At 39.5% G+C, this 24,669-nt stretch overlaps 1 protein-coding gene across 14 annotated transcripts in view; it reads right to left on the minus strand.

Moving 5' to 3' along the window:
- PPP1R12B (protein phosphatase 1 regulatory subunit 12B) overlaps positions 1-24,669 on the minus strand; it is a 268,308-nt gene that overhangs the window by 134,616 nt on the left and 109,023 nt on the right. For 10 of the 14 annotated variants that reach the window (XR_010318760.1, XR_010318761.1, XM_023548266.2 and 7 more), the window contains exons 9-14: positions 24,113-24,222; positions 21,497-21,700; positions 20,291-20,373; positions 18,967-19,092; positions 16,295-16,477; positions 12,667-12,849 (exon numbers count right to left, since the gene is read on the minus strand). Coding sequence is in view for 12 of the 14 variants with exons in the window: in XM_023548266.2 (XP_023404034.2) it covers positions 12,667-12,849; positions 16,295-16,477; positions 18,967-19,092; positions 20,291-20,373; positions 21,497-21,700; positions 24,113-24,222 (889 nt within the window). In the remaining 2 variants the exon portion in view is untranslated. Of the gene's footprint in view, positions 1-12,666; positions 12,850-16,294; positions 16,478-18,396; positions 18,438-18,966; positions 19,093-20,290; positions 20,374-21,496; positions 21,701-24,112; positions 24,223-24,669 lie in introns of those variants that run through there. The other 4 variants (XM_003410228.4, XM_010590213.3, XM_023548269.2 and 1 more) reach the window with 3 other exon arrangements.

Below are 24,669 nucleotides of genomic sequence, written 5' to 3' on the forward strand. Positions count from 1 at the left end.
AAATGGAATGGGATAGATATGCTATGCTAAACTGATCCAACTGACATCCCACTGCTGCCATCTTACGGACGTAGGGGATTACTACACTGGGGCTTATTTTCACTTAAGAAACAAAAGAGTCAATAAACATTTACCCATTATCTACTATGTACTAAGTTCTGTGGTGTGAAGAAAGTCCATTAAAAAAAGTACCCTCAAGAATCTCGCAACATAGCAGGGGAGGCAAAAGACAGTTTGTTACGCGAGTCCTGAGGTCCCTGGGTGGTGCAAGTGGTTTGCAATTGGCTACTAACCTAAAGGTTGGCAGTTCAAACCTACCCAATGGCATCACGAAAGGAAGCTCTGACAATTTCCTTCTGTAAAGATCATAGCCAAGAAAACCATGTGCAGTTCTACCCTAACACATGGGGTCGCCACGAGTCAAAACTGACTCAACGGTAACAGGTTTCATTTTGGTTTACAGCAGTCTAAAGAATGGTGCTACAGAAGAACACTGAGGAGGGAATGCTGGTTTCAACTTGGAGCTGGAGGAGCAGGGTAGTCAACAGTGAGGTTTAATTTACAGGAGCTTTTATGGTACAGGTAGGATTTTGTTAAGCAGAGAAGAGAACGTCATTCCAGAAAGAAGGTTCAGCATGGACACAGCAAGAGGGGCATGAGTTCAGAAAATGACTGTCTTCTACCTTAAGCAGATATATAAAGTGATACAATTACCAAAGGCACAAAATACAGGAAGAAGAGTAGAGAAAAGGAGATAAGAACCAACAGTATAGTTCTGGATAGGCTGAATTCAAAGAGTTTGATGAGTTATCTCTCTACAGGGTAAAATGACTGGTCATCAGCAGGACTTTCTATACTACTTGACCAGCATAATTTTGAATTTTGTCCAGAAACTGGTCCTCTGAGCATATAAGATCAATTAGGAAACTTTTCATTTTATATATATGGGAAAACATGTATTTCCATTAAGATTCAATCTGACTGTACACTTCGTAGTAAGTAAAACAGCTTCTACCAGACCTCACTGAACTAGCCTCTTCATTTTATAATTTCCTGTTCAAAGGCCAACTAAAGGAACAATCTACCCTTTCCCCTACTTAAACTAGCTTCTTTCTGTAATTGCCCGAAATATCTGACAATGTTTTTTTCTTTGTTTTATTTAAATAGATTACATTACGTAATATTTAAGATATATGAAAATATATAAAGGATAATACAACCACCACCTGTGAGCCACCATCCAACTTAAAAATAACATTACTGATACCAATTTCCTCTGAAAAAGAGATGCATGTTGCTACTTCTTGAAACGCTTAATTGTCCTCTGCTACCCTAACATCTTGGGTCTGATCCTTAAGTTAGTGCACATGTTTAAATTCATTAGGCGTACGGGAAAACACCACAGAAGCTCAAGGTGGTTATTCTGAACACTGCGCATCTTGTTCTTACTGCCCTGTGTCTCACAACCATACCACCAAAAACAATGTATGCAACCAAGAAAATGCAGCTTCCCAAAGAACCACCAGGAGAAGCAGGGGAGGAGGACAGAGGGTAGAAACATGCATCTAGGACATCAAAGCTGTTGGGCAAAGAACTGTTACCTGCTGTTTCTGCCATTCCGAGTCCAGCACTTGCTGATGTCTCAACACTCAGCATACCCGTTAGTCCCCAAACACAGAGGGTGTTAGTAGACTACGGCAGAACCTCCTCTCAATTCCCCAGAACACAGATCAATTTCCTGTGCCTTTGATTTCCACAAAACCAGGAATGGCAAGGGACTGCACTGCCAGATCAAATCATTCCAGGGGAGAGCAGGTCATTCTACCTCAGACACACCTTGCCACGCACCTGCACAACAGCTTTCCCAGAAGCCCAATTTTAAACAAACAGGGTGGCCACTCCTCTGGCTCTCCTTCTCTAGTAAATACCAGAGCCCGCGTTATGAGATTGTTACAAGTGACTGTCTTTTTCTAACATGGGAAAGTCAACCGACAGAAGAGAAAGAGGGGAGTTTGAGTGAGGGCACAAAATTTGGATCCTTCCTACAGGTCACCAATACTCGCAGCTCTGAAAAAAGAACCACTTTATCAGAAGATTAACTGTAAAAACATGGCTGATAAGGGCTTTGAGTAGCAGGTGTTAGGTGACTGCCCACTTCACACTGAAGTGGCTGGGGAACTGGGACAGAGCCACCAGAGGCTCTGCTACATCAGGGAACCACAGACTCTTGCTCTTTCTTCTGTGTGGTGTTCTGGATGACTGTGTGATAAATGCCCTTGAAAATGAAGTGAGTTCATGTTGCAATAAGCCATATTTAGCAACAAAAATACAGGAAAAATAGGTTTTTTTTAAAATTCAAGGCCCTTAAATACATTAAGATTTAAGGCCGTCTTTGTACTGTAACTTATTCTAATGTTACTAATGTGATTTATAAACGGCTTTATTAGATATAATTTACATACCATACAATTTACCCATTCAAAGTGTACAATTCAACGGTTTTTAGCATATTTGGAGTTATACAATCATCACCATAGTCAGTTTTAGAATTGATCATCCCAAAAGAAATCCCATACACATTAGCAATCACTTCCCATTTCCTTTTTCTAAATATAGACTGACAGCATCATTCTCACCAGCTAAATAGTACCATTTTGCATCAAATCCAAAACACCATCCACTGTAAGATGTGTCATTATTTTATTTATCACTAAGAAAGAAAAAGCACTGCCAATTAACCTATGACACATGATTTCTTATCACTTAAATTAATAGCTGTTGAAAGAAGTCTTTTGGACTTAGACATATTTAGCACCAGCAATGCACGTAACTCAGTGGAAGTAACAATATGAACACCTAGGACCAAATTCACACATGCACAGGAATGACAAAGGGCAAAGGTAAGACACATTCTCATCTCAGAGATCTTAAAATATGAAAAAATGTTCACTTGAGAGGCAACAATATCCAATATTGCATAGTCTGGAGCGTACCTGATTACAAAACAACAGAAGCTGACTGCACAACACAGGAAGGAAAGGAATTTGTGGGAAGGAATTACTAGTGTTTGTAATACGAAGAATATCACTGGTGTTGGAGGCCCATGCTCAAGCTTTCCTGCAAGGATCAAGCGCTCCCATTATATCCTGCTTAGCTGACTGGTTGTTGCCTCAGGTAAACTTCAGTGTGCTGAGATTCCTGGACGACGCAGCTTTTCCCACAGTGCTCCCGTAAGAACATCCCAGCAATGTATGACATTGTCAACAACAGGTAAGGAGATCAGAGACAGGACGAATGGGCCTAGACTAAGAACATAATCTCACAGTGCTGAGATATAGGATCTCTGTAGCACACAAGGTTTAAGAAATAAATAAATAACCTGAAGTCTAAAATGGTAGCAATAAGCACATTCAGGTAGATCTTATTTCCAATTGTATTAGCGCTGGAGGAGCTAGGCACAGACCTAAGTGAAAGCCAAAAGGTCATTTTACTGGTCATAACATGGATAATTATCATTTATATCTCTAAACTCTTTTGCAGTTTGTAATATCCTTTCACATGGTCTGTTTCATTTGATTCTCACAATAGCCTCATGAGATAGGCATGGGGACATCTGGGCTATCCACGAATTATTCCTAATTTAACAACAAGCTTACACGATTGGTTTTATTGTCCCTATTTTATATACGAGGAAGGGGTCAGAAAGGGAGCCTGATCTGCTCAAAATTACACAGCAGATAAGAGGCAGGACTGGAACTCCACATCAGTCCTGTGTTCTTCCCACTAAGTCAAGCCTTTCACAGGTACCTAGTAACATATCACCACTATCTTTTCCAAGCAGACATATTCTGAAAAAATAATACAGATGTGCCATGTGACACTGAGGGCAGTTTTGTCTGTAAGGTATCTTCAGTGGAGCCTCTTGTCATTCTGCTTCCTAAGGATTTGGCCTACACAGAGGCTGACTCTTTTCTTTCATTCCATTCAAGAGTTGTTCGGAGTGCCACGGCATAATCCTAATCATAGAAGGAATAGCAACAGAGTAGGAATACCTACTGCTATGTATATTTCACCGTCTTCCTGCCCAACATTCATAGTTGGAAGAGAGCTATTTATAGCAGTAGAGAAATAAACTTGGTAGTTCAGCATTGCTGCAGATTTTTGGAAAGGAAAGAAAGTACTCATCTCAGAACCCAAATTGAGAGAGCCTGAAGGAGGTTGTGGAATCTCTTTTCTGGAGTACCTTTCTGAATCAACAGCTGCCTACCTCTAGCTTGGCGACAGAGGGATGAGTCAAATGACTTTTACAAACCATGACTCAGAGTTTAATTACTTGGTTTAAATTTCTAACATTCCAAAGCTGATGCCAAATTAATCTGCTGACAGCTTCACATTAGCAAGAATAACTACCTAGCTTAGAAAGACCCCAAGGGATCCAGGAAGGTCGACGTCTGCGATGTATACGACCCAGCCAGTACTGTCGGTATCCTGGCCAAGCAAAACACAGAGGTGTAATGTGGGCTGTTTGGGAGGGAAAAAACAATTGTAGCTTCTTGTGGAGAAAAACTATTTAAGCCATTCCTATAAAGCAAAGAAAGGACGTCCATAAAAAAAAGAAGACTTAAGATTTAGGGTTGGGATGGAAGAAGGGGGAAAAAGCTAGGGAAGAAACAGAGCAAGAGAATCAAAGGCAGGCACTATCAGGCTCTAATATTAGCCAAGGGATTTGTTTACATTGTGTTGCTAAGGAAAACTTGAAGCTGTGGAAAATGAACCCAGCCAAACACTACTGTGACAGCTGCTGCTTGGCCCTGATATCCCTGCAGTTATCTGCCAACTGCTTGCCACTTGCCATTTCTATCCTCCTGTCTGCAAGTCAAATCAACCCCTTTATAATCAGATGGCCCTGTTGGTTTCTATGGTCCTCAGGAGCGAGCCAAAGGCAGTGATCACAGCGCCAAGAAGGCAGAGACTGTTGCATTCTGAGTTGAAGATTAAGACGGACAGGCTCCTGATTCCAAACTTTTATTCTTTATGGTTAATACTCATCCAAAAGAAGAAATGGATAGTGAGTTCAGTGAAGAGGAAAAGGAAGCCTGGGTGATGGTCTCCACTACGCCCTACCTCAAGGTGTGAAAACTAGGCAAATCACTCGATTCTCTTAGGGTCTCAGCATTCTTATTTGTAAAACAGGGAGCATAGTTTCTACCCCTTTCCATCACTGGAAGAGAATACATGTGAGCACACGTGAGCTCTGCAGGAAAAAAAAAAAAAAAAGAACTTCACAAATACAAGATTGTGCCCTTCTCAAAAGCAATGAAGTGTTGCAGAAGTTCTGCCCTGAGCTGTATATGCAAAATGATAAGTTATCTAGAATCTTGCAAACCTTGAATTTCTGACTATTGGGTTTACTCTCAATGATCACGGCCATCTTCACAGACTTAGATCATAAGAAAGGCTCTTGACCCTAGAGTTAAATTTTTTTTCAAGCCCCCTCCACCAGTATAATGGTAATACTTTATCACTACGGAAATTTGGAAAAATTCAGAAAATAAAAATTACCCACAATCCCTCAGAGAAACCCAGTGTTAACATTTCCAAGCTTATTACTGTTTGGTGTATCATAATGTATCCTTTTACACCTGGCTTTGTTTATTTAATAATATATCTGTAGTTAACGACCTGAGTAAAGAACTGTTACCGAGGTGTAAAACTGAGGCCGATTACTGAACAATTGGTATGCACCCACCCGCTTATTCCCTCTTGGAATAAAACATTCTCAAAAAAGGAAAGCCCACTCCCCAATCTAAAAACTCTAATTACATTGCAAATGGAGATTATTTCTGAGAGATTACTTTCCACTGGTTAGGTCTTGCTGCGGCCAGTTTTAAAGCCCTGTTTACCCCAATGCTCACTAATTGGTTCCAATTGGACCTATGAACACAGGCTTCAAGCTTCCACCACGATTTCCCAGCAGGAGTCAAAATGCTTCCACAACGAGTTGATTACGGAGGAACTGCAGCTTCAGGAGAATTAGCACGCAGCAAGCTCTTTCAGAAGGAAAATTCAGCTGTTTTCAAAACATCTCATTTTTTTCTTTATGCTTATGTTTGGCTAGAGGGAGAAACTAAACAGCTTTAATTTTGCAAAGGCTTAAACGATGTGCTTTAGTCAATCAAGTCATTCCCCTGCTTAAAATCCTGCAGTAGCTTTAAGAATAAAAGTCCAGGTTTTTAGCATACCATAGACAAAATTCTCCATGATACGGTTCCTGCCTACCTCTCTAATCCACAATTTCCAAAGTGTGTAAAACGCTGCAAATTCTTAACTTCCCCTTCCCCCTTCACAGGAGAAGAGTGATCCTGAGAAGGCTTTTGGGTAACCTTGTCTAACGTTGTTTAACCCAGTGTTTCCCAAATTCATATGGCCATGGAGTCCTTTCCCTCCCAAATCTAAATCTGTTTCACAAAACACACTTTCAGAAATGCTACAGTGGCCTTCCTTCCCCCAGCTTTAGGCATGCTGAACTTGTTTGCTTCCTGAACTTCTTGTGTTCCCTCTAAAGTACCATCCTTCTATTACTACTTACAGCTAACTTCCAGTTGCCTTTCAAAATTCAACTCCAGTCAGCTCCTCTGGTGAGCCTTCCCTGTCACCCTACTCAATCTAAGTTAGATTCGCCTCCTTTGCGCATCCATAGCAATCTTACCCGTACCTTTACCACAGCACTTCACAAATGTACTGTCCTACCTGGTTTACTTGTTTGCCTTCCCACACTAGAAAGACTTAAGCTCCTCAAGGGCAGGAAAGACATTTTCTTTGACCTTGTATCCTTAGTACTTCTGTGCCTGGCACATGGTAGTCTCTCGATAAATGGTTATTGAACGCTTTATATATGTGGGTTTCCATTTAAACAGACCTCTATAATAAATACGGAAACCCTGGTGGCGTAGTGGTTAAGTGCTACGGCTGCTAACCAAGACGTCAGCAGTTCGAATCCACCAGGTGCTCCTTGGAAACTCTATGGGGCAGTTCTACTCTGTCCTATAGGGTCGCTATGAGTCGGAATCAGCTCGACGGCAGTGGGTTTGGTTTATGATAGATACAATACTGTATTTGCAAAATCTTATATTTTTAAAACCATGCTTCATTCATTTACCTAACTGTTCCTATGTCTACCTTTAGCACAGCTCCTCACTTCTAATTATTGGTGGCACAGTAGTTAAGAACTCTGCTGCTAACCTAAAGGTTGGCATTGCTGCTAACCAAAAGGTCGGCAGTTCAAATCCACCAGCCGCTCCTTGGAAACCCTATGGGGCAGTTCTACTCTGTCCTATAGGGCCATTATGAGTAGGAATTGGCTTGATTGCAATTTTTTTTTTTAACTCAGATAATATTTTGAAATTTCTGTTGTGCATTTAAAGTTCTATTACCTGCTTGTCTATATCTATGAATCTATCTTAGAACCTACATCTGTTGACTCTGCTTCATGGTAGTTCATTTCCTTCAGTGTTTTATAATGTGTTATGACAGTTCATCTTTGGTAGAAACGTTTTTATGGAAATTCCTTATACCCTGCTTGTAGATGTGCTCCTTCAAGGTGGTTTTGAATTTGCTTGTGCCAGGACCACAGAGATTCAAGAACACTGGCAAAGTTTCTCTATTAAATTCCTGGCTTGGGATTTCCAAACTATATGAGTAGAGAAATTTCCCCCAAGAGGCTTTTCTGCCCCTCCCCAGAGCCTTGGATAGACTCCTTCTTTGTCACTTCTTTGGGCCATGGGCAAAGTACCCTTTTCATGAACCAGGGAGCCCTTTGAGAATTCCAGCTTTAGACAGGGTCTCCATTGCAGTTCCCAGACTAGTCAGGTCCAAAGCCATGCTTCCTATACCCACAGATGGCATTAAAATCTGAGTTTCTACACCCCAAGGTCTACATATAGGTCTTATACCATGCCCGGGCCACTTAAACCACTCCGACTTTTGAGTTTCTCTTACTTTCTGTCACCTGGTAGTTCCCTTTCTTTCTTTTGAACTCACTTATATTTTTCTACTTTTATAATGGAAAAACGGTCCTTGTAAGTTCCATCTACCATGTTGCTGGAACCACCCTCTTAAATATATTTTGAGTCCACTCATTTTTCTCCATTTCTTGTACCACCACCTCAGTGCAAGTCACCATTATATCTCATATGCCTTTCCTCTACCCAATTTACACACAACACTGCAGGCAGAGTTTAAAAGCCGGAACTTTAAAAAATGTTAATCGGATCATGGTGCTTTTTGCTTAAAACCTCCTAGTGACATATGATCCAGCAATTCCACTCCTATATGCTCAAGGGAAATGAAAACATAAGTCCACATAAAAATCAATACACAAATGTGCATAGCACCATTTCAAAAGTGGAAACAATCCAAATGTTCGTCAGCTGATACATGCATAAATAAAATGTGTTGTATTCACAGTAAAAGGGAATGAAGTACATGTTACGACCTGGATGAACCTTGAAAACATTATGCTAAGCAAAAGGCGCCAGTCACAAACCACCACATATTATATGATTCCATTTATATGAAATATTTGGAATAGGTAAATATATAAAAAACAAAACCAAGCCTGTTGCCGTCGAGTCGATTCCGGCTCATAGCAACCCTATAGGAAGGAGGAGAACTGCCCCATAGAGTTTCCAAGGAGCACCTGGTGGATTCAAACTGCTGACCTTTTGGTTAGCAGCCATAGCTCTTAAAAACTATGCCACCAGGGTTTCCGGCAAATATATAGAGACGGAAAACACATCAGTGGATGCATAGGGCTGGGGGGATGGAGGGTTTTTTTTGGGGATTATGAAAATGTTCTAAAATTGACTATGGTAATGGTTGCAGGTATCTGTGACTTTACTAAAAACCACTGAATTATATACTTCAAACAGGTGAATTTTACTGTATGTGAATTATATCTCTATAAAACTGTTTAAAAAAAAAAAAAAGTCTTCCAGTGGCTCCCCATGGTTCTTAGCATATAAATCCAAAATCCTGAGCATTAACTATTGACCTTGCATCGTATAGCTCCTACCTACTCCTCAAGCCTCACTTTAGACCACTCTTTCCCTGCTTCTCTACACTAAAGTCACCGACCGTGCCCCCTTTCAGTATCTCCAAAGGACCAAGCGCCTCTCCACCTAGTGCCTTTTCAACTGCCATACTTTCTGGCTGGAATGCCCATTGCCTTCTCTTCACCTACCTATTTGTTGTCCTACAGATCTCAGTTTGAGCATCCCACCCTTAGGGTAGCCTTCTCTAATCCCCCAGAGAAGGCAGGTCTTCTGTAATACACTGTCATGACAACTCATACTGCTTTGTCACAGTATACGCTACAAGCATAATTAAGTGTCTGTTTAATGTTCATCTTCTTCACCAGCATATAAGCTTCCCAAAGGCTAAGATCATGTATGTCTGGTTCACTGCTGCATTGCCTGGGCCTGTATACCTAGCAATGGCAGGTGCTTAATATCTTGAAAAAAATGAATGCTAGTATAGATTAAGTGGCTAAGTCCAACAGTTCTTTACCTACTATCTTCCTATTTATTTATCTTGTTGTCATGCTTTACAAGCACTTATCTTGACCTGTACTTGATATACCATGTTCACCTTATAATTCATTAATATCTCGATTTAGTATTTTTATTCTTCTATCTGCTGCTCCTTAAGGAAATATGTCTTAGTTATTTTACAGGTACTCAATAAATGTTTGTGGAATTTAATAAAGCTTATAAAACAAAAATAAAAATCTGCAGCATATATTATCTTATTGATTCTAGGTTACAAAATTCCCAGAAGGCAGTAACTGTCTCTCTAAATTTCTCTAGGTACTTAATATTTCAGGAATCATGATCTTAATGACGATTTAACTTGTTTTCCTCCTCTCAGCTCAGAAAGATGTTTTAAGGAGTTTTTTTTCAGCTAGTAAAAAATATTACTTTTATATTTAGCTTCTAAATGAAACTAATAGCATCTAAATGACATCTGAGCTATTAAATACACAAGCATTAAATGTCTGAGATTGATGTATTAATACTACCTTGGATGGGAACCAATTAAAAGAGGACAACGGCTGCGTCTGAAATCTGTTAGCCTAGAAAATTAAATTTTAAAAAATTTGTGTAAAGAAATGAACAAAAGAAGGTAGGCAGGGAAGGCAGGAGAAAAGAAGAAAAAAAAAACACTATTTTTCTACTCACTTAGCATCTCACTTCTATTCTTTCTCAAAACATGTATGTTAGAGTCGTCTTTATAATGAACAAACATCTAAAAAGTCTACAGCAACTCTTTCCACTTTTATAAGACAAGAGTAGAAATATATACAGAGACCAATGGTCACTGGTGGTTACCAGGGATGGGTGGGAGGGAACGGTGAATCACTCTCTAGATTGCAGATACTTGTTATTTTTGATGATGGGAAAAGTAGCACTGGGTGTGGCTGTAATGAGCACAGCTTGACCAGAGTAAACGATGTCACTAAGAAGCACACAAAAGAAAAGAATCTTTGTGGTAAAGAATATGGCATATATAATTTCAACAATACTGAAAAACGAATGTATGGTCACATATGCATGTATATAGGCATATATGTGTACGAGAAGTATCCATATGTATGAGTACATACAGATATGTGTGTGCATGCATGTATATTCACAGAGGACACAGTTACAGGTACTTCTCAGATATAACCAAATACCTTGTGAGACTGGTTTTCTGGGTTTGAAGGCTCAGGACCTTAGTCTCATGGGACAGCTCAGTCAATTGGCATAATACAGTTCACAAAGTTCACATTCTGCATCCTAGTCAAAGGAGAAGCATCTGGGGTCTTAAAAGCTTACAAGTAGCCATCTAAGATACAACTATTGGTCTCTACTAGTCCGGAGCAAAAGAGAAAGAAAGAAACCAAAGTTTCAGAGAAGAAACTAGTCTATAGGGCTAATAGCCTACACAAGACATGGCCTCATTTAACCTGAGAACAGAAGACCTAGATGGTGCCCAGCTACCACTACTGACCATTCTGATCAGGGCCATAACAGATGGACCCCAAAAGAATGGGAGAAAAATGCAGAACTCAAATTCTTAAAAACTCCAGACTTACTGGATCAGCTGAGACTAGGGGACTCCCTGAGATTACTGCCGTGAGATACTCTTTAAACCTTGAACCAAAACTATCTCCTGAGGTCACCTTTTGGTGAAATAACAAACTGGCAAACAAAATAAAGGATATTACCTGTGAGTATGGTGCTCCGTTAAAAAAACAGCCATATGAGACAAAAAGGTCACTCAAAAGCAAAGATGAGAATATAATGGGGCAGGGAAACTAGAGTATTGGAAACGAAACAACTGGAACACAAAAAGAATGCTAACACTGTGAAAATGAGACTAATGTCACTGAACAATTTGTATAGAAATTGTCAAATGGGAGCCTAATTTGTTACATAAACTTTCACTGAAAACACATTAAAATATTACTTTAAAAAATCTTATTGTATCTTGTAAATGATAAGATTTCTTGACTTATTACATACATATGTATTCATAAACATAAAATCTTCCTTTGGATAATCAAAGTAAAATTAAGTCAAGCAAATCTAAATTTTTATAAGATTTCACCTGTTTTCTACTCTTAAAAAAGAGGTAATTATGCCTCAGTCTTTAAGTAGATCTGAAATCCCCAAATGGAGTGCAGTCTAGTTTTTACATCTATTAAAGCAGAAGATAACTGTACACTTTACCTTGGTCACATCTTCCAAGGTTTCTTAGCTCTGATAACCAAAAGTTCTTCTTAGCTTCTATCTAAAATCTCTCCCATGTCAATTCAGAACCACTCTCTCACAATTTCTTTCTAAAGAAATTGCAGAACAGCCTGTCACTATCCTTACACCATACGATAAGATACAGCAAAATCTGTGAGAGCCAGAACTCGATGGGTCTGCCTTGTTTTTTGGGGTCTTGAAAGTTTTCCGCCTTTCACAGGGTGCAGTCTTACCACTTTTCTATCACTTGTTTTAGTGGAAAGTATGAGTTTTTCTTCTCTAACAGGTTTCCGCCTTACAGAGACTCCGGCTTTCGAAGGGTTTACTGTACTAGCGTTTCCTTTTCTAGCATTCTTTTCAAATGCATTAATTAAAACTGCATATCCTAACTCAGTTTCTCTGAGCCTTTAATCATAACGTTGCTTCTCTTTGCTGCCAGAAAAGTTGTCATGGATAACCCCAAACAAAACAAGAGATCCTTCTCCATGCTTCTGGTTCTCCATCACAAAACGGGGAAATAATGTCTGACGATTTTCTCCCTCACCAGACAAATTAAAAAAAAGATATGCCTGAAAATCCTATGGATCACGACGGTCTGATCCTGTTGTGCACGGGGGTCGCTACGAGTCTGAGGCAGACTAGATGACAGCTGACAACAACAGCATATTCACCATACAATTAGTATCTATGTCAAATAATCAGAAGTAATTAAGATTTCCACCCAAAACTTCCCAGAGGCAAAAGACAGAATCCAAACTATAATATAAAGATCTGCTTTAATAAATTTATTTGAGATTGGGGAAATTCACACCCATTCCTTTATCTCCTCCTCTTCGCAGAACCCCACAAATTAATCACTGACACAGCATACCTCCTCTTCTCCCTGGCTTCCACGGACGAGTCTGTCCCAGTAGTTGAGAGCACACTGGCAGCTGTGACCCCATTGGCAGTGCTAGGTGGGGGGCGATTGGTGATCACGCAGAGGGGGGTGCTAGAAGAGACATTGTCTGCTGTTTTCTCTGCTGTCGAGTCAGCCTGGGGTTTGTAGGGAGTCCTGAAATGAAAAAAGACACAAGCAGAAAAAGAATGGCCACGCTTGCTACACAACGAAGAGCTGGCACAGAGACAGAAGGGTTAGAGATTGTTAGGTTTAACTAGAACATTTTCTTGCTCGTTTTTTTTTTTTTTTTTGGTGGGTTGGTTGGTTGGTTTTTTAAATTCTGAGACCTTAAATCTTGGAACAGTATCAATATATCAACACACATTCAATCTCCTATCTTCTGTCCAAGGAGTTCTATTTTATGAGGTATTTTTGCCTGAGACTAAATAAATAAATCAACAAAGCCTTAGCTATGGTGCCAGGCAAGACAGTGACACATGCAAGGGTGCTTGAGACCACTCCTCAATACCGTCTGGTCCCTATACGTGCATACATGAAAAAGACGCTCAAATCACTTACAATATGAGTCTCCATCTGCCCTTTAATTCTTGGCAGTGGGTGTCTGTGTGGTAGTCCTCAGTCTAGACGTGAAGACCATCTTCTTGGGTTATCCAGAGACACTCAGTGAATGCTCTGCAACCTCAGTGTGTTTAGTTCTCCCTCGCCTAGCTCAGCAACTACGCCCTCGCCGCTCAGCCAAGTGTCTGTCTGTTCATAACTGCGTAAGTGAGAAACTCAAACAAAAACTACTAGGATTCTATATGTAACCTTAACGAAGGATATTCTCAAAAAAGCAAGCTGTGTAATTAAACTCGTCTACGCAAAAACAAGATCTTTGTTTCTTAAAGGAATTGGGAGCAACCCATTGGCTCTCCACCCAAAAAGCTATCATTTGTGATGTCACAGCTTGTTGCTGGGGTAACAGAGACCCAAAATTGATACTCAGAGATGGGAAAAGCATGAATTTTTTTAAAACCTATTTTTTCACCTACATCCAATTATGACCAGAAATGTTTATAAAAAGCTATAAACTGACTTCCAAATAATCCCATTATTAGAGTAAACTTGGAAAAAATAATCAGATTACAAAAATCTAAATATGGTCCCTAGATGCAAATATAAAAATAGAACACTTTTGAAGATGGCAGTGGTATCTAAAACATACAAGACATTACTCCAGGAGAAATTAATAGCTTAGAAAAAAGGTGAAGTTTTATATTCATTTTTGGATTTAAAAATTGAAGGCAAATAATTCCTCAGACTTACAAGATACATGAGTTGTCAGGAAGCACTAACAAAATTACCCAGAAACAAAGCTACAAAAAAATACACTTATCGAAAGCCTAAAATAAAGTTGTTTTTAGGTTAATGCCGTGTTTTGTTCTCTCTGCCATAGTACTGCAGGTTGTTGTGATGAAATGAAATAATAACAATGAAACTATTTCTGATGATATAAAAATGCCAGGGATTTATTTTACTAAAGTACATGATAGAATCTTTACCATTATTTTGAAATGTGGCATAATTGGACAAGTAGATTGTCAGGAGCAGACTAGGAAAAGCTCCAGAGGAGGGAGTAGGGGCTGCCCAATGGAGTAGAATAAACAGGGGCTTTGAAACCACTTGTGGCTAAATTTAAGCCAACGTCACCTCTCTAATCTCTTCTGTAAAATGGGGATAATGATACCCTAAAACACAGGGTTCCTGTGACGATTAAATAAAATAATATATGTAGAACACTTAATATAGTGCTTGGAACACAATAATGAAATGGCCAAGAGCTTCCAAATACACAGACTTGGGTTCAGCTCCTATCTCAGTTCCTTACCAGCTGTGTGACCTCAGGCAGATGATTAAACTTTGGTCTCAATATCCTTATCTATAAAGTGACAATAATACCTCTACACTGGAGGGGCCTTTGTGAGACTATACATAATATATGTGTGCCTGAGACAGCTAGTTTCCTAACCCATATCCATCCTCCCTTTCTTCCTCATTAACAAAACCTCTGTGTTACTGAAGGCAATGATGTACCTAGTTAAAAATCCACATTTCCCAAAGTTTCCCTAGCTTCTAGAGGTTATGTGAGACATAAGCAGAAAACTGTTGGGTAAGTGCTTGTGGGAAAATTCTCAGTTCTGAAGCATGTCCTCTTTGTCCCCTTCCCCCTTCCTCCTTTCTGCCTAGAATGCAGCCATGATGGCAAGAGCTCCAGCAGCTACTTCAGATCATAAAGCAACCCATGGAGATGGAAGGCATGATCTCAGCACTGTGGAGCAGAAAGACAGAAGGAACCTGGATCTTTTAATGACCTTGGAGCTGTTGTACCAGTTCTATTTCTGGGCTCTCTTAAGTGGAGAAAAAAAAAATAAACTTTTATCTTACTTAAGCCACTATTATTTGGATTTACTGTTACATGTGGGTAAACAAAATCTCGATATGATTTTTGTGTATTACCTAACTCAATGCCTGGCATGTAACAGGGTTCAACAAATGGCAGCTGTCACCAGTAAAGGAGTGATCTCTTGTCACTTTCCCCAGCCCTCTCTCTTAACAGTTAACCGAGTAACCTCCCCATGTTTCAGTGTCTTCATCTATGAGGATACTACCTACCATGCCTATGTGTAACTGGATTACTATGAAGATCTAATAAATTTTTATGTAATTATAAGGTATTATTATTAATAATCCTGTCCCTTCTGTCAAATAAGTGATCGTCATTCATTTTAGGGGAAGAAATCTGGTAAACTGTCAAATACCAATCAAGCACCGCCATTATGGGTATTCTTGTAGAGCAACACTATCATTATTTTTTCTTTTTTTTGTCTCAGCTGCAGAAACAAAAGACCTCCCCACTAAAAAATAAGTCCCTTTGCCACACTCAAAAGCGAAAAGGTCTCTGACCACACCCAGGGGATTATAAACAACACTCAAAGGCCTGCTGCACTTGCACAATGACATTCTGCCCATGCTACCTATTCAGGGAACTGGAAACCACAAAAAGACACTACTCCGAGAACAAAATTTAGATAAACACAAATCTCTCTCCCACCAAAGTGTTTCCACCAAAACACTCCCATTGGCTAGGAATTTTCAGAAAGCTACAGGAAGCTTATGGAACAAGAGTTAGGTTTCCTTCGGATTTGGGTTTAAATGCCATCTTCCAAAAAAGACTAAATCCAAGAGATTCTTACCCGTAATTACTAGAAAATTAATATAAGTGAAACATGGGATTATTTTTAATACTTGATGTACCACAATAGTATGACCTTAAATTTTAATCACAACTAGTAAGAAAGAGATGTTTTTGAGAGACGAAAGCAGTCATATTAAGTTGATGCCTAAACACCAAGGACACACATACTCTGCAATTATTCAGTGAGCAACTGTTGGCCAGCTGCTACAAGTTAAAGCTAAAGCAACCTCATTAAATTACAGACATTCATGCAGGAACTCAAACTTGCTTCTATAGTGACAAAGTCCCTGGTTCAAATCCCATACTGTGTCCAGAGGCATTAACTTTGATGACTACAACTCAAATGGCTCCAAGAAGCCTTACCTGCCATGGTGTACAGATGCAGTAGTGTTTGCACTGATTGGTGCAGGGCAAGAAGAGGCAGGTTGCCCCTGGCAGCCCTGAGAGGTAGATGAACCAGTGGTAATGGGTGAGGTAGCAGGAGATGAATTGCGATTGGCTGAAATGTAGGGACTGGTGGGGTCACTACTTCTACCAAATGAAGCACTGCAAAATAGCACACAGTCACTTCCTTCAGGACATGTTGCTCACCCACCATTTCCCAGCACCGCCTTCCCACCCAGATTGTGCACTTAAAAGGAATATAGGCCAGAGAGAGTATGACAACTGGGAGTGATCAACTCCAGCTAGAGCTGGGTCACTGGCAGCAAGCAGGCAACTGTCAATCATCCAAAAGAGTGACGGAATGTGAAGGAGAGATATGTAACAAGGGAAAGCGGGAGAGTGGAATATTTGACAAGGGTAGAGGCTAAGAAAGGAAAAAACATTAGGAAATACAATAATTTTATTAGAAAAAACAATTCCCAACAACCCCAAGGCAAAAAATCATGCACCCTCAAATGTCTGCTTGACGTAGAAGTAGCACTAAAAAAGCTGAAGTAAGACCAGAGATTTGAAGGAGGTTTCAGAGTAGAGATTCAAAATTAGAAGAGTGCAGAAGAACAGGGGAGTTCTGGGCAAAAATGACTTCGGGAACTGCAATTATTTAGCCTAAAGCAAAAATGCCTTTGGGAGGATTTAAAGTCTTTAAGCCTAGAAAGTATTATTATATGAGCAATAGAACGATTTTCCTTGTTTCAACTGAAGACAGTTGAGAACTATCTCAAGTGCAGACATAAATCACTTGGGTTAGAATTTTACAAATGTTTCTTGACTATAATAGTAATAAGACATTTGAGCAAGTGACCAAAAAAACCTAGGGGCCTTCTTCGGAAAAGAGGCATTTTACTGTGCCATGTGAAAGGAATTCCTGCTTAAAGACAAGAGATGAGCTAGAAAATGGAAAGTATGCCAAGGTTTGGCACAGACCAAGAGTGACAAATTTCTACTCATGCTTTCATTTTTAAATGGTGATGGCATATGATTCTTTCATCCTGAAAAGATCATAAGGCAGGGCTTTGTAAAATCAAAAAGTACTTTAGGGTTATACAGGGAGAAGAAGAGCTTTAGAAATCCAAGGTACGAAGCAAGCTGTATATGTTTCCTCAAAAGTGCTCACATAATTAAGAATGTTTTCCACCCTAAACAGAGGCAGACCCTCTTTTCCTCTATTCACCATAACTCTGTCAGACTACATCTATCAAAGCAAACGCTACTCACCCAACCCATATAACTGATGATTTGGATCACAAAAGTCAACAACCACATTATAAAATAATTCCATGCCTGAAATTAAATGGAAACTTTCTCTCCTAGATCTAGAACGTTAATTCCTTAGAAAAGATTTCTTGGTCTTGGATTCAACCGTATACAATAACAGTATATCTAGTAGACCAAGGCCTTAGCCTTTAAAATAAATAGGTAATAGCCTCATTAAGCCAAAAACACATAGTTTGTGTAATAAAGCTTCCATGAGATAACTGAGCTATACTTGTATACTTTTAAAGTTGAGCCCTTTCTTACAGAATGTATCTGTAGAACTGAAGAACATTATAAGGTAACAGTGGCTGTTTATTTTATAGCTTACTACTTCCCTTGTTCTGACAGTAACTAGTTGGCAGTGCACACATTGGGGAACAGTACTGGATAAGATCTGGAGAAGATTCTTCCTGTGAAATGGAAATAAATTTTGATTCCAAACAGTTAATCTACTCATATAGTCTATGGCCAAAGCCTGCTTCCGTGGTAGCCAATCAATTACCTTAGAAACCTAACGATGAAGGCGATGGCAGGAAAAAGCAGTTGGAGGGGTTAAGTCAGAGGAAATGAAGAAAGAATTCAAAGTAAGCAATGAAAATCAGAATCTTCCACACCAGCAGCAAAGTTCAAATTAAAATTCTAATTCAGTATATCTTGTAGCGTAACGGCTCTGGTAAAGGGGCTTTGGTCACTGGCTAGTCAGTGGCAAAGAAAATAACTGCAGAAAAGGGAATATAGGTGAGAAAAGAGGAAAGAAACCCATGTACCTGCTCTGCACCAAACTTGCGAGTTTCACATCTTGATGGATCTGAGGGCCATTAAAGTCATAAAAAAAAAAAAAAACTCAAGTCCCTAAATTAACAGGCTTCAATATGAAACTTCTTTATGCAATACACAACTATCCCAATTTCCCAACCATCTCCACCCTATAGTGTCCCTCCCTTTTTCCCCCTCTCCAAAAATAAAGCTTGAGATGAGAACTACTCTGGTTTTAGAAAAAGGAGAGCCGACTACTGGACAAGGGTAATTTAAATTCAGTCCTGTCCAGAGATTACTAGAAGTTATTTCCAGTTGAAGACTTTTATAGGACTGAGAGGATGGAGTATAAATTCAGATCTGGGGTAAGAATTTGGAAGTAGCTTACTTTAATTCAGTTAAGAGAATAAATTAAGTTTAATATTAAATTAGTCAGGATGTTAATCCCAAGAAATATAAAAGTAATTCATTTTTTGATTCATTTTTGTGGTGCTAATTGGATATAAAAAGGCATGCAATTACAAATATTCCCATGGCCAGAGTGGAGGAAAAATCATCTCCCACCCCTTTGAGCCTGATACCTTTTCAAGTACGTTGACACATAGGTGGAAGGAGCAACTGTTTCCGGGGTTTCATTTCCCTTTGCTTCATCCCTCCGCAGCTGTCGGGAGTAGGAACCACTCCTCACTAGATTAACAGCTGACTCTCTGTGAGGCATGAAAAAACACAACACAACACAACACTGACTTCTACTATCAGTTTTTGTCAATGATACAATGCAAACTGGGAGTGAAGACCCAGATAGTTAAACTATGAGATGACTAAATAAGCAGGCACATTTTTCGGGCGATTTTCTGTTTTATATACCTGTTCTCTGTATAGAAAGAGGATGAGTATTACTGACTGCCTCTTTCATCAACTTGGAAGCCAAACAATTTCAGTAAGCACCAAATTCTTTAGGCCAAGGGTTCCTAACCCTTTTGTAATGAGGAGTCACTTTTGCGCCTCTTTTAAAAAACTTTGCAACCAGTCCTCAGGAGTGGGTTGCTCATAAATAAGCAGAGAAGGGAGCAGTAGGGGGAGATGAGGGAGTCTGTTCTCAGGGAGAGAGGTGACCACAGAAGGGGAAAGGGAAGGAGGACTTGTTGGAAGCCTCTTTAGCAGTATAAATGAAAAGGCATCCAGGAAGGGGATGTAATAGGGTTTCTGGTCCACAGCTGGTAATTCAGGGTCTTTGTTACAAAAGCTATGGGTTCTCTAGAGCGGTCCTTCTCAAACTTCAATGTGTACAGAATCACCTGGGGAAACTTGTTAAGGGGCAGATTCTAATCTAGCAGGTCTAGGGTGGGGTCTGAGATTCTGGAATGCTAACAAGCTCCCACAAGATACTGACGCTGCTGGTCTGAGGCCCACACTTTAAGAAACAAGGCTCTAGATTGGGTTCTGCTCTGAGATGCAGCAATACTTCAAAATCCTTATGTTCATTTTAACTGATGACGAAGACTTTGAATTTTATCTACTTGCAAATTAGAAATTGATCAATTCAACTAAATAAAAATATTTTTTAGTGTTTACTATGTGGAAGGCACTAGGGGTACTTGACAAAACAGACAGAAATAGACCCTACCTTTACAGAGCCCACTGGTGGACTAAAACTATTCCACACTTGAAAGGGCCAGGAAAGACTTCCTAAAGACAGTAATGTCTAAGCTGGAGTTAGAATTTGAAGGGTCAAGAACTGGCAAAGCAAGGGGGTAAGGGCTGGAAGGTGTTCTAAGCAGAAGAAACAAAACAGTCTAGACTGTGCTAAGGACATCTGCAGAAAGAGGCAAAGGAATTATGGCCAGGAGATCACGATGCCCAGCAAAGTTAAAAAGGGCCAACTTTGGCTTGTGTTAGGAATACCTGTTCTCCTTTTCTTCAATGTCACTTGTGCTGCTGAGCCTCCTGGATGCTAGTGAACCAAAATAGCTTTTGTTTTCTCTCTCCTGTAAAATCAAAACGAGTAAAGCACAGGGGAAGGTACAACACTGACACAGTGTACAACATTATGGGTAAAAGAGCAGAACATAATATACCTACATCATCTTATTTCTGGACTCAACACCAATTCTGTTGTGAGTGGTATTTAAAAACGTTAGCTTCCAGAGGCTTATTGCTAACTTTTCTCCGTTAAAAACCAGTATGTAGGGAAATAATTCTCATAGGAAAAGCCAGGATGATCGAATAAGGATAACAGTAGCACAAATTACAGAGCAGGAGCTCTGCCAAAAGAGGGGGAGCCTTTGAGAAGCCACAAACAGAAAGCTCAGTTCCAAATTTCTTGATGAAATAAACTGTATTTATTCCCCAGCCTGTCTTTTCCTTGAAATGCAGCTTCCTTAGGGGGCATGCACAACAAATACACAGCAGAGGCAATCCAACCAGTATGCCTCATCCACTTTAGTAGTCTCCAGAAATTATCAAGCAAGAAGACTATGATTGTAAGGAATAGCTGAACCAAGAGAATAGCACAGAGTAAGCCCTATAAAATCTGGAACCAAAAGTCAGAAAATAAAAATTTATTCATCTTGGGTGAGTATGTAAGCAAGCTGTTTGTGAAGTTACCCTGATTATACCTCTACTAATAAAAAAAAGAGTTTACATTTTTTTTCTAAGTGCTAAACATCAAAAGATAAGTTATTTGTACTGGTTCACAACACTTTAGGCCATATCCAGATGTTATGCTCCTGATCCTTTTTTTTTCCTGCTCTAGGTAAGGAATAAGGAGGGTAAGGAAGAATAAATATAAGGTAAGCCAGATGGAAAAGCTTTTAAAATAGCAAGGCTTTGTACTGCCAGAATCAACTTAAAAACCCGACCTGTTGCAATTGAGTCAATTCCGACTCAGCAACTCTACGGGACAGAGCAGAACCACCCCATAGGGTTTTCAAGGAGCAGCTGGTAGATTTGAACTGCTGGCCTTTTGGTTAGCAACCGATATCTTAACCACTGTACCACCAGGGTTCTGAATCAACTTAGAGACTAGAAAATATTTTCATTTTTTCCCCCAAGACTGAATTTTCATGGAAGGAAACTGTGCTGGAATTCCCCACACCCTGCCAAAAGCACCTTATCTCTGTTGTCCAGTACAGCAGAAATTCGAGGGCTTGATGATGAACGGTAGACAGAGGAGCCTCGGTCTCTTAGAGTCTCCCTGGAATTGGCCACCTCAGTCAGCATGTTGTGGCTGCCAGTTTTTCTGAGTCCCAGTCTCCAGGAAGAAGGAGATTCATCTTTGGGCTCTTCTGGCTTGTTAAAAAGGCTGGAGGAGAACTATGAGGGAAGAAGCAATAAAAAGAAAGAGAAAGGCCCTGGTGATTCTTTTTCAGCTTATTTGCCTTTTCCACACTTAACTAAGCTCAGTGAGGCAACACAAGGCAATACAAGGAGGGAAATACACAGCAGGCTTTCTGCCAAGGTTCCCTTCCTCACCTGGCAGATGCTAGAAACGTCTCAAGGCTCCCTTTCTCCGTGAGGCAGAAATAGCCTCAGATTCTTAACACAGTGCTCCTACCTGACCAAGCTGCTCCGAGAAATTAAACTCTATTTGCTCTTCTGATGCAATGACAACCGACCTAGAGCACCAGGAGATCTGTGTTCTAGTACCAGCTCTTGACTCACTGTGCAACTGAAAATAAGACACTTCACTTCTCAGCATGCTCATCTGTAAAATGGTAATACTGAGCTGGTTGTTGTTGACGTGTGCCATCTAGTTGATTTTCAACTCATAGTGACTTACAGGAAAGGGTAGCACTGCCCCATAGGGTTTCCTAGGCTGTAATCTTTACGGGGGAGCCCTGGTGGCGTAGTGGTTGAGAGCTTGGCTGCTAACCAAAAGGTTGGCAGTTTGAATCCACCAGCACTCCTTGGAAACTCTATAGGGCAATTCTACTCTGCCCTATAGGGTCACTATGAGTTGGAATTGACTCCATGGCAATGGCTTTTTTTTTTCAATCTTTACAGGAGCAGATCGCCAGGTCTTCTCTCCCACGGAGCTGCTGGTGGGTTCAAACTGCCAAACTTTTGGTGAGCGGCTGAGCACTTAACCGTTGAGCCATCAGGGCTCCCTTAATAATGAGCTTAATCCTTCCTTATATGTGGAGACTGGAAAAAAGAAGATGAGCTAATGAATAAGTATGTTTTAAGTTACTGTGAAAAGATTATAATCAGCTGATTTAAGTCAATACTAATAAAAATACTAAAGGTCATTCCACTCAAATTCTAATTGCTAATTTCAAGAAAATAATTTTATTTAGGGCAGTTCCAAGAGTTTCAGATTCTGCTGACCAGCAAAATTTTTAGAATAAAAAAAATTAGAGGTTGAAGAGTTACCATCTTTTTTATTTTGCCAAAAGAAAACATCTTTCAAAGAGTGACTGCCATTTCTATCACTATCATTTCATTTTAAAAAGAAGGAAAGAAGAAATTTTAACATTAGAAAAGAGAGCTTTATGGAAAGCTTACTATTAATACATTGCCTCTATCTCATTCTGCCACTGATCAGGGAAAACATCACAGACAAGCATCAGGCCAAAGACCAGTTTGGGGTATGACTGGTCCTCAGAATATCAGCCAACAGTCCCTCCGGCCCCTCGCAGAAGGCTTTGGTCCTTCTCCTAATACCAGGCCACCTTTACCACCCGGCATAGTGAAAATAAAAACATTAATCACTAGTCTGCAACTTACACTCAGGTTTTCTCTTTTCATCAGTGCTACCCTGAGAGTAGAGAGAAAAACACCTTTCCCAGCATTATTTCAGTAGAGTAAGTATATGTGTGTATTTGTATTTTTTTTTTTTTAATTCAGTATTTTTCTTTACAAAAGCAGGAAGTCTAGTCACACCATACGGAAATGACAGTATGTGAGGTGTTAACTAAACAACTGTATAATGAACGATGGCTCCTTCTATCTGAAACTTCTCTATGATCCATAATGATGCTCCTCAGAATGCCTGTAGCTGAGCCTTTGTTCCCTTACTCCCACAATGATACCATAACCTCTCCTTTCTGATCTATCCGGTACTAAGAAATTCAATAAGTTGATATCTATAAAGTCATAGAGCTTTTTCAACAGCTTCATTCCAAAGAACTCAGATAAATTCTCATTCTAAAAAGTAATTTTATAAAAAATAAATAAATAAAGTCATTTTATACTCTGTCGAGCAGGGCTGTCATTCAACTCTGCCTCACTGACTAGATGCCGACAGATTCTCAGAGGCCTGGGCAAAGCTGCAGGAAGAGTGGTCTCTGGTGTTTCAACAAGTTCTATCTCTGCCCTCTATCCAATCCAGGATTTTACTCATGAGAAGTAGAAAAAGGAGAATAATCATCAAAAGAATTAATGCTGAATGCTAGATATCTGCCTAGCCCAATCACAACTTTAGGTACGGTTACCGTAACTTCGGATATGAAGAAAATAGGCAATTGACAAAATTTCATTGGTCCCAAACTATTATAACCTATGTTATCTTAAAAAAAAAAAAACAAAAAACAAAAAAATCCTATGTTATCTTCACACACTATAGCCAAATTTGTTTAGTGATGGTTTTATAGTTTTTTGGGATTTTTTTTTCCCCAAGGATATATCTTTACTGTTTTGCAAGCAATGTATCTTTAACGGCTTTCTAACTGTGTGCTATTGTAGTAGGGGGAAATATAGTACCCAAATTAATCCCAAAGTACTCACTCTCCTAGAAGAGGCAGAGAAGGTGTTCTGAGCTGGTGTTGGTATTTGCTCGGTGATACTACTCTTGCTTTCAGAGTTGGAATGGTTGACAATGGCATCTGGCTTTTTATCTGTTATTTAAGACAAGAGAAGCAACAAGCGCAGGTATGAAAATTTTATCTTTGTGTGCGTATGTCCTTTTTTGCTAATGGAAAAGGTTTATCCATTATCAAAACAGATTATTAGAGCCATGTAAATGATTGGACTCAAACTAGGATGAAATTTCTAGCAACGGTTGGTAAAGTAATTTAAACTCAATGATATTCCTGCCTTGGTTGGCTCTGACTCCAATTTCCAAATCTATAGCTGAAATCTTCCTCCACATTATTAATTGTATATAAAATTCATCACTAACTACAGATTAAGAATCTACTGCATTTTTTGAAAGGTGGATAGAAAAACCAGAAAAAGTGTAAGAAACACCTTGCTTTCTAGGTAATTCCAAGCAAGAGAAAAAGATAAGATGCATAATAATAATACTAATAATATAAGATCATACATAACATAGATGTTAAATT

Source organism: Loxodonta africana, chromosome 20, assembly GCF_030014295.1.
Source record: "Loxodonta africana isolate mLoxAfr1 chromosome 20, mLoxAfr1.hap2, whole genome shotgun sequence".
Taxonomy (NCBI): Eukaryota; Metazoa; Chordata; class Mammalia; order Proboscidea; family Elephantidae; genus Loxodonta; species Loxodonta africana.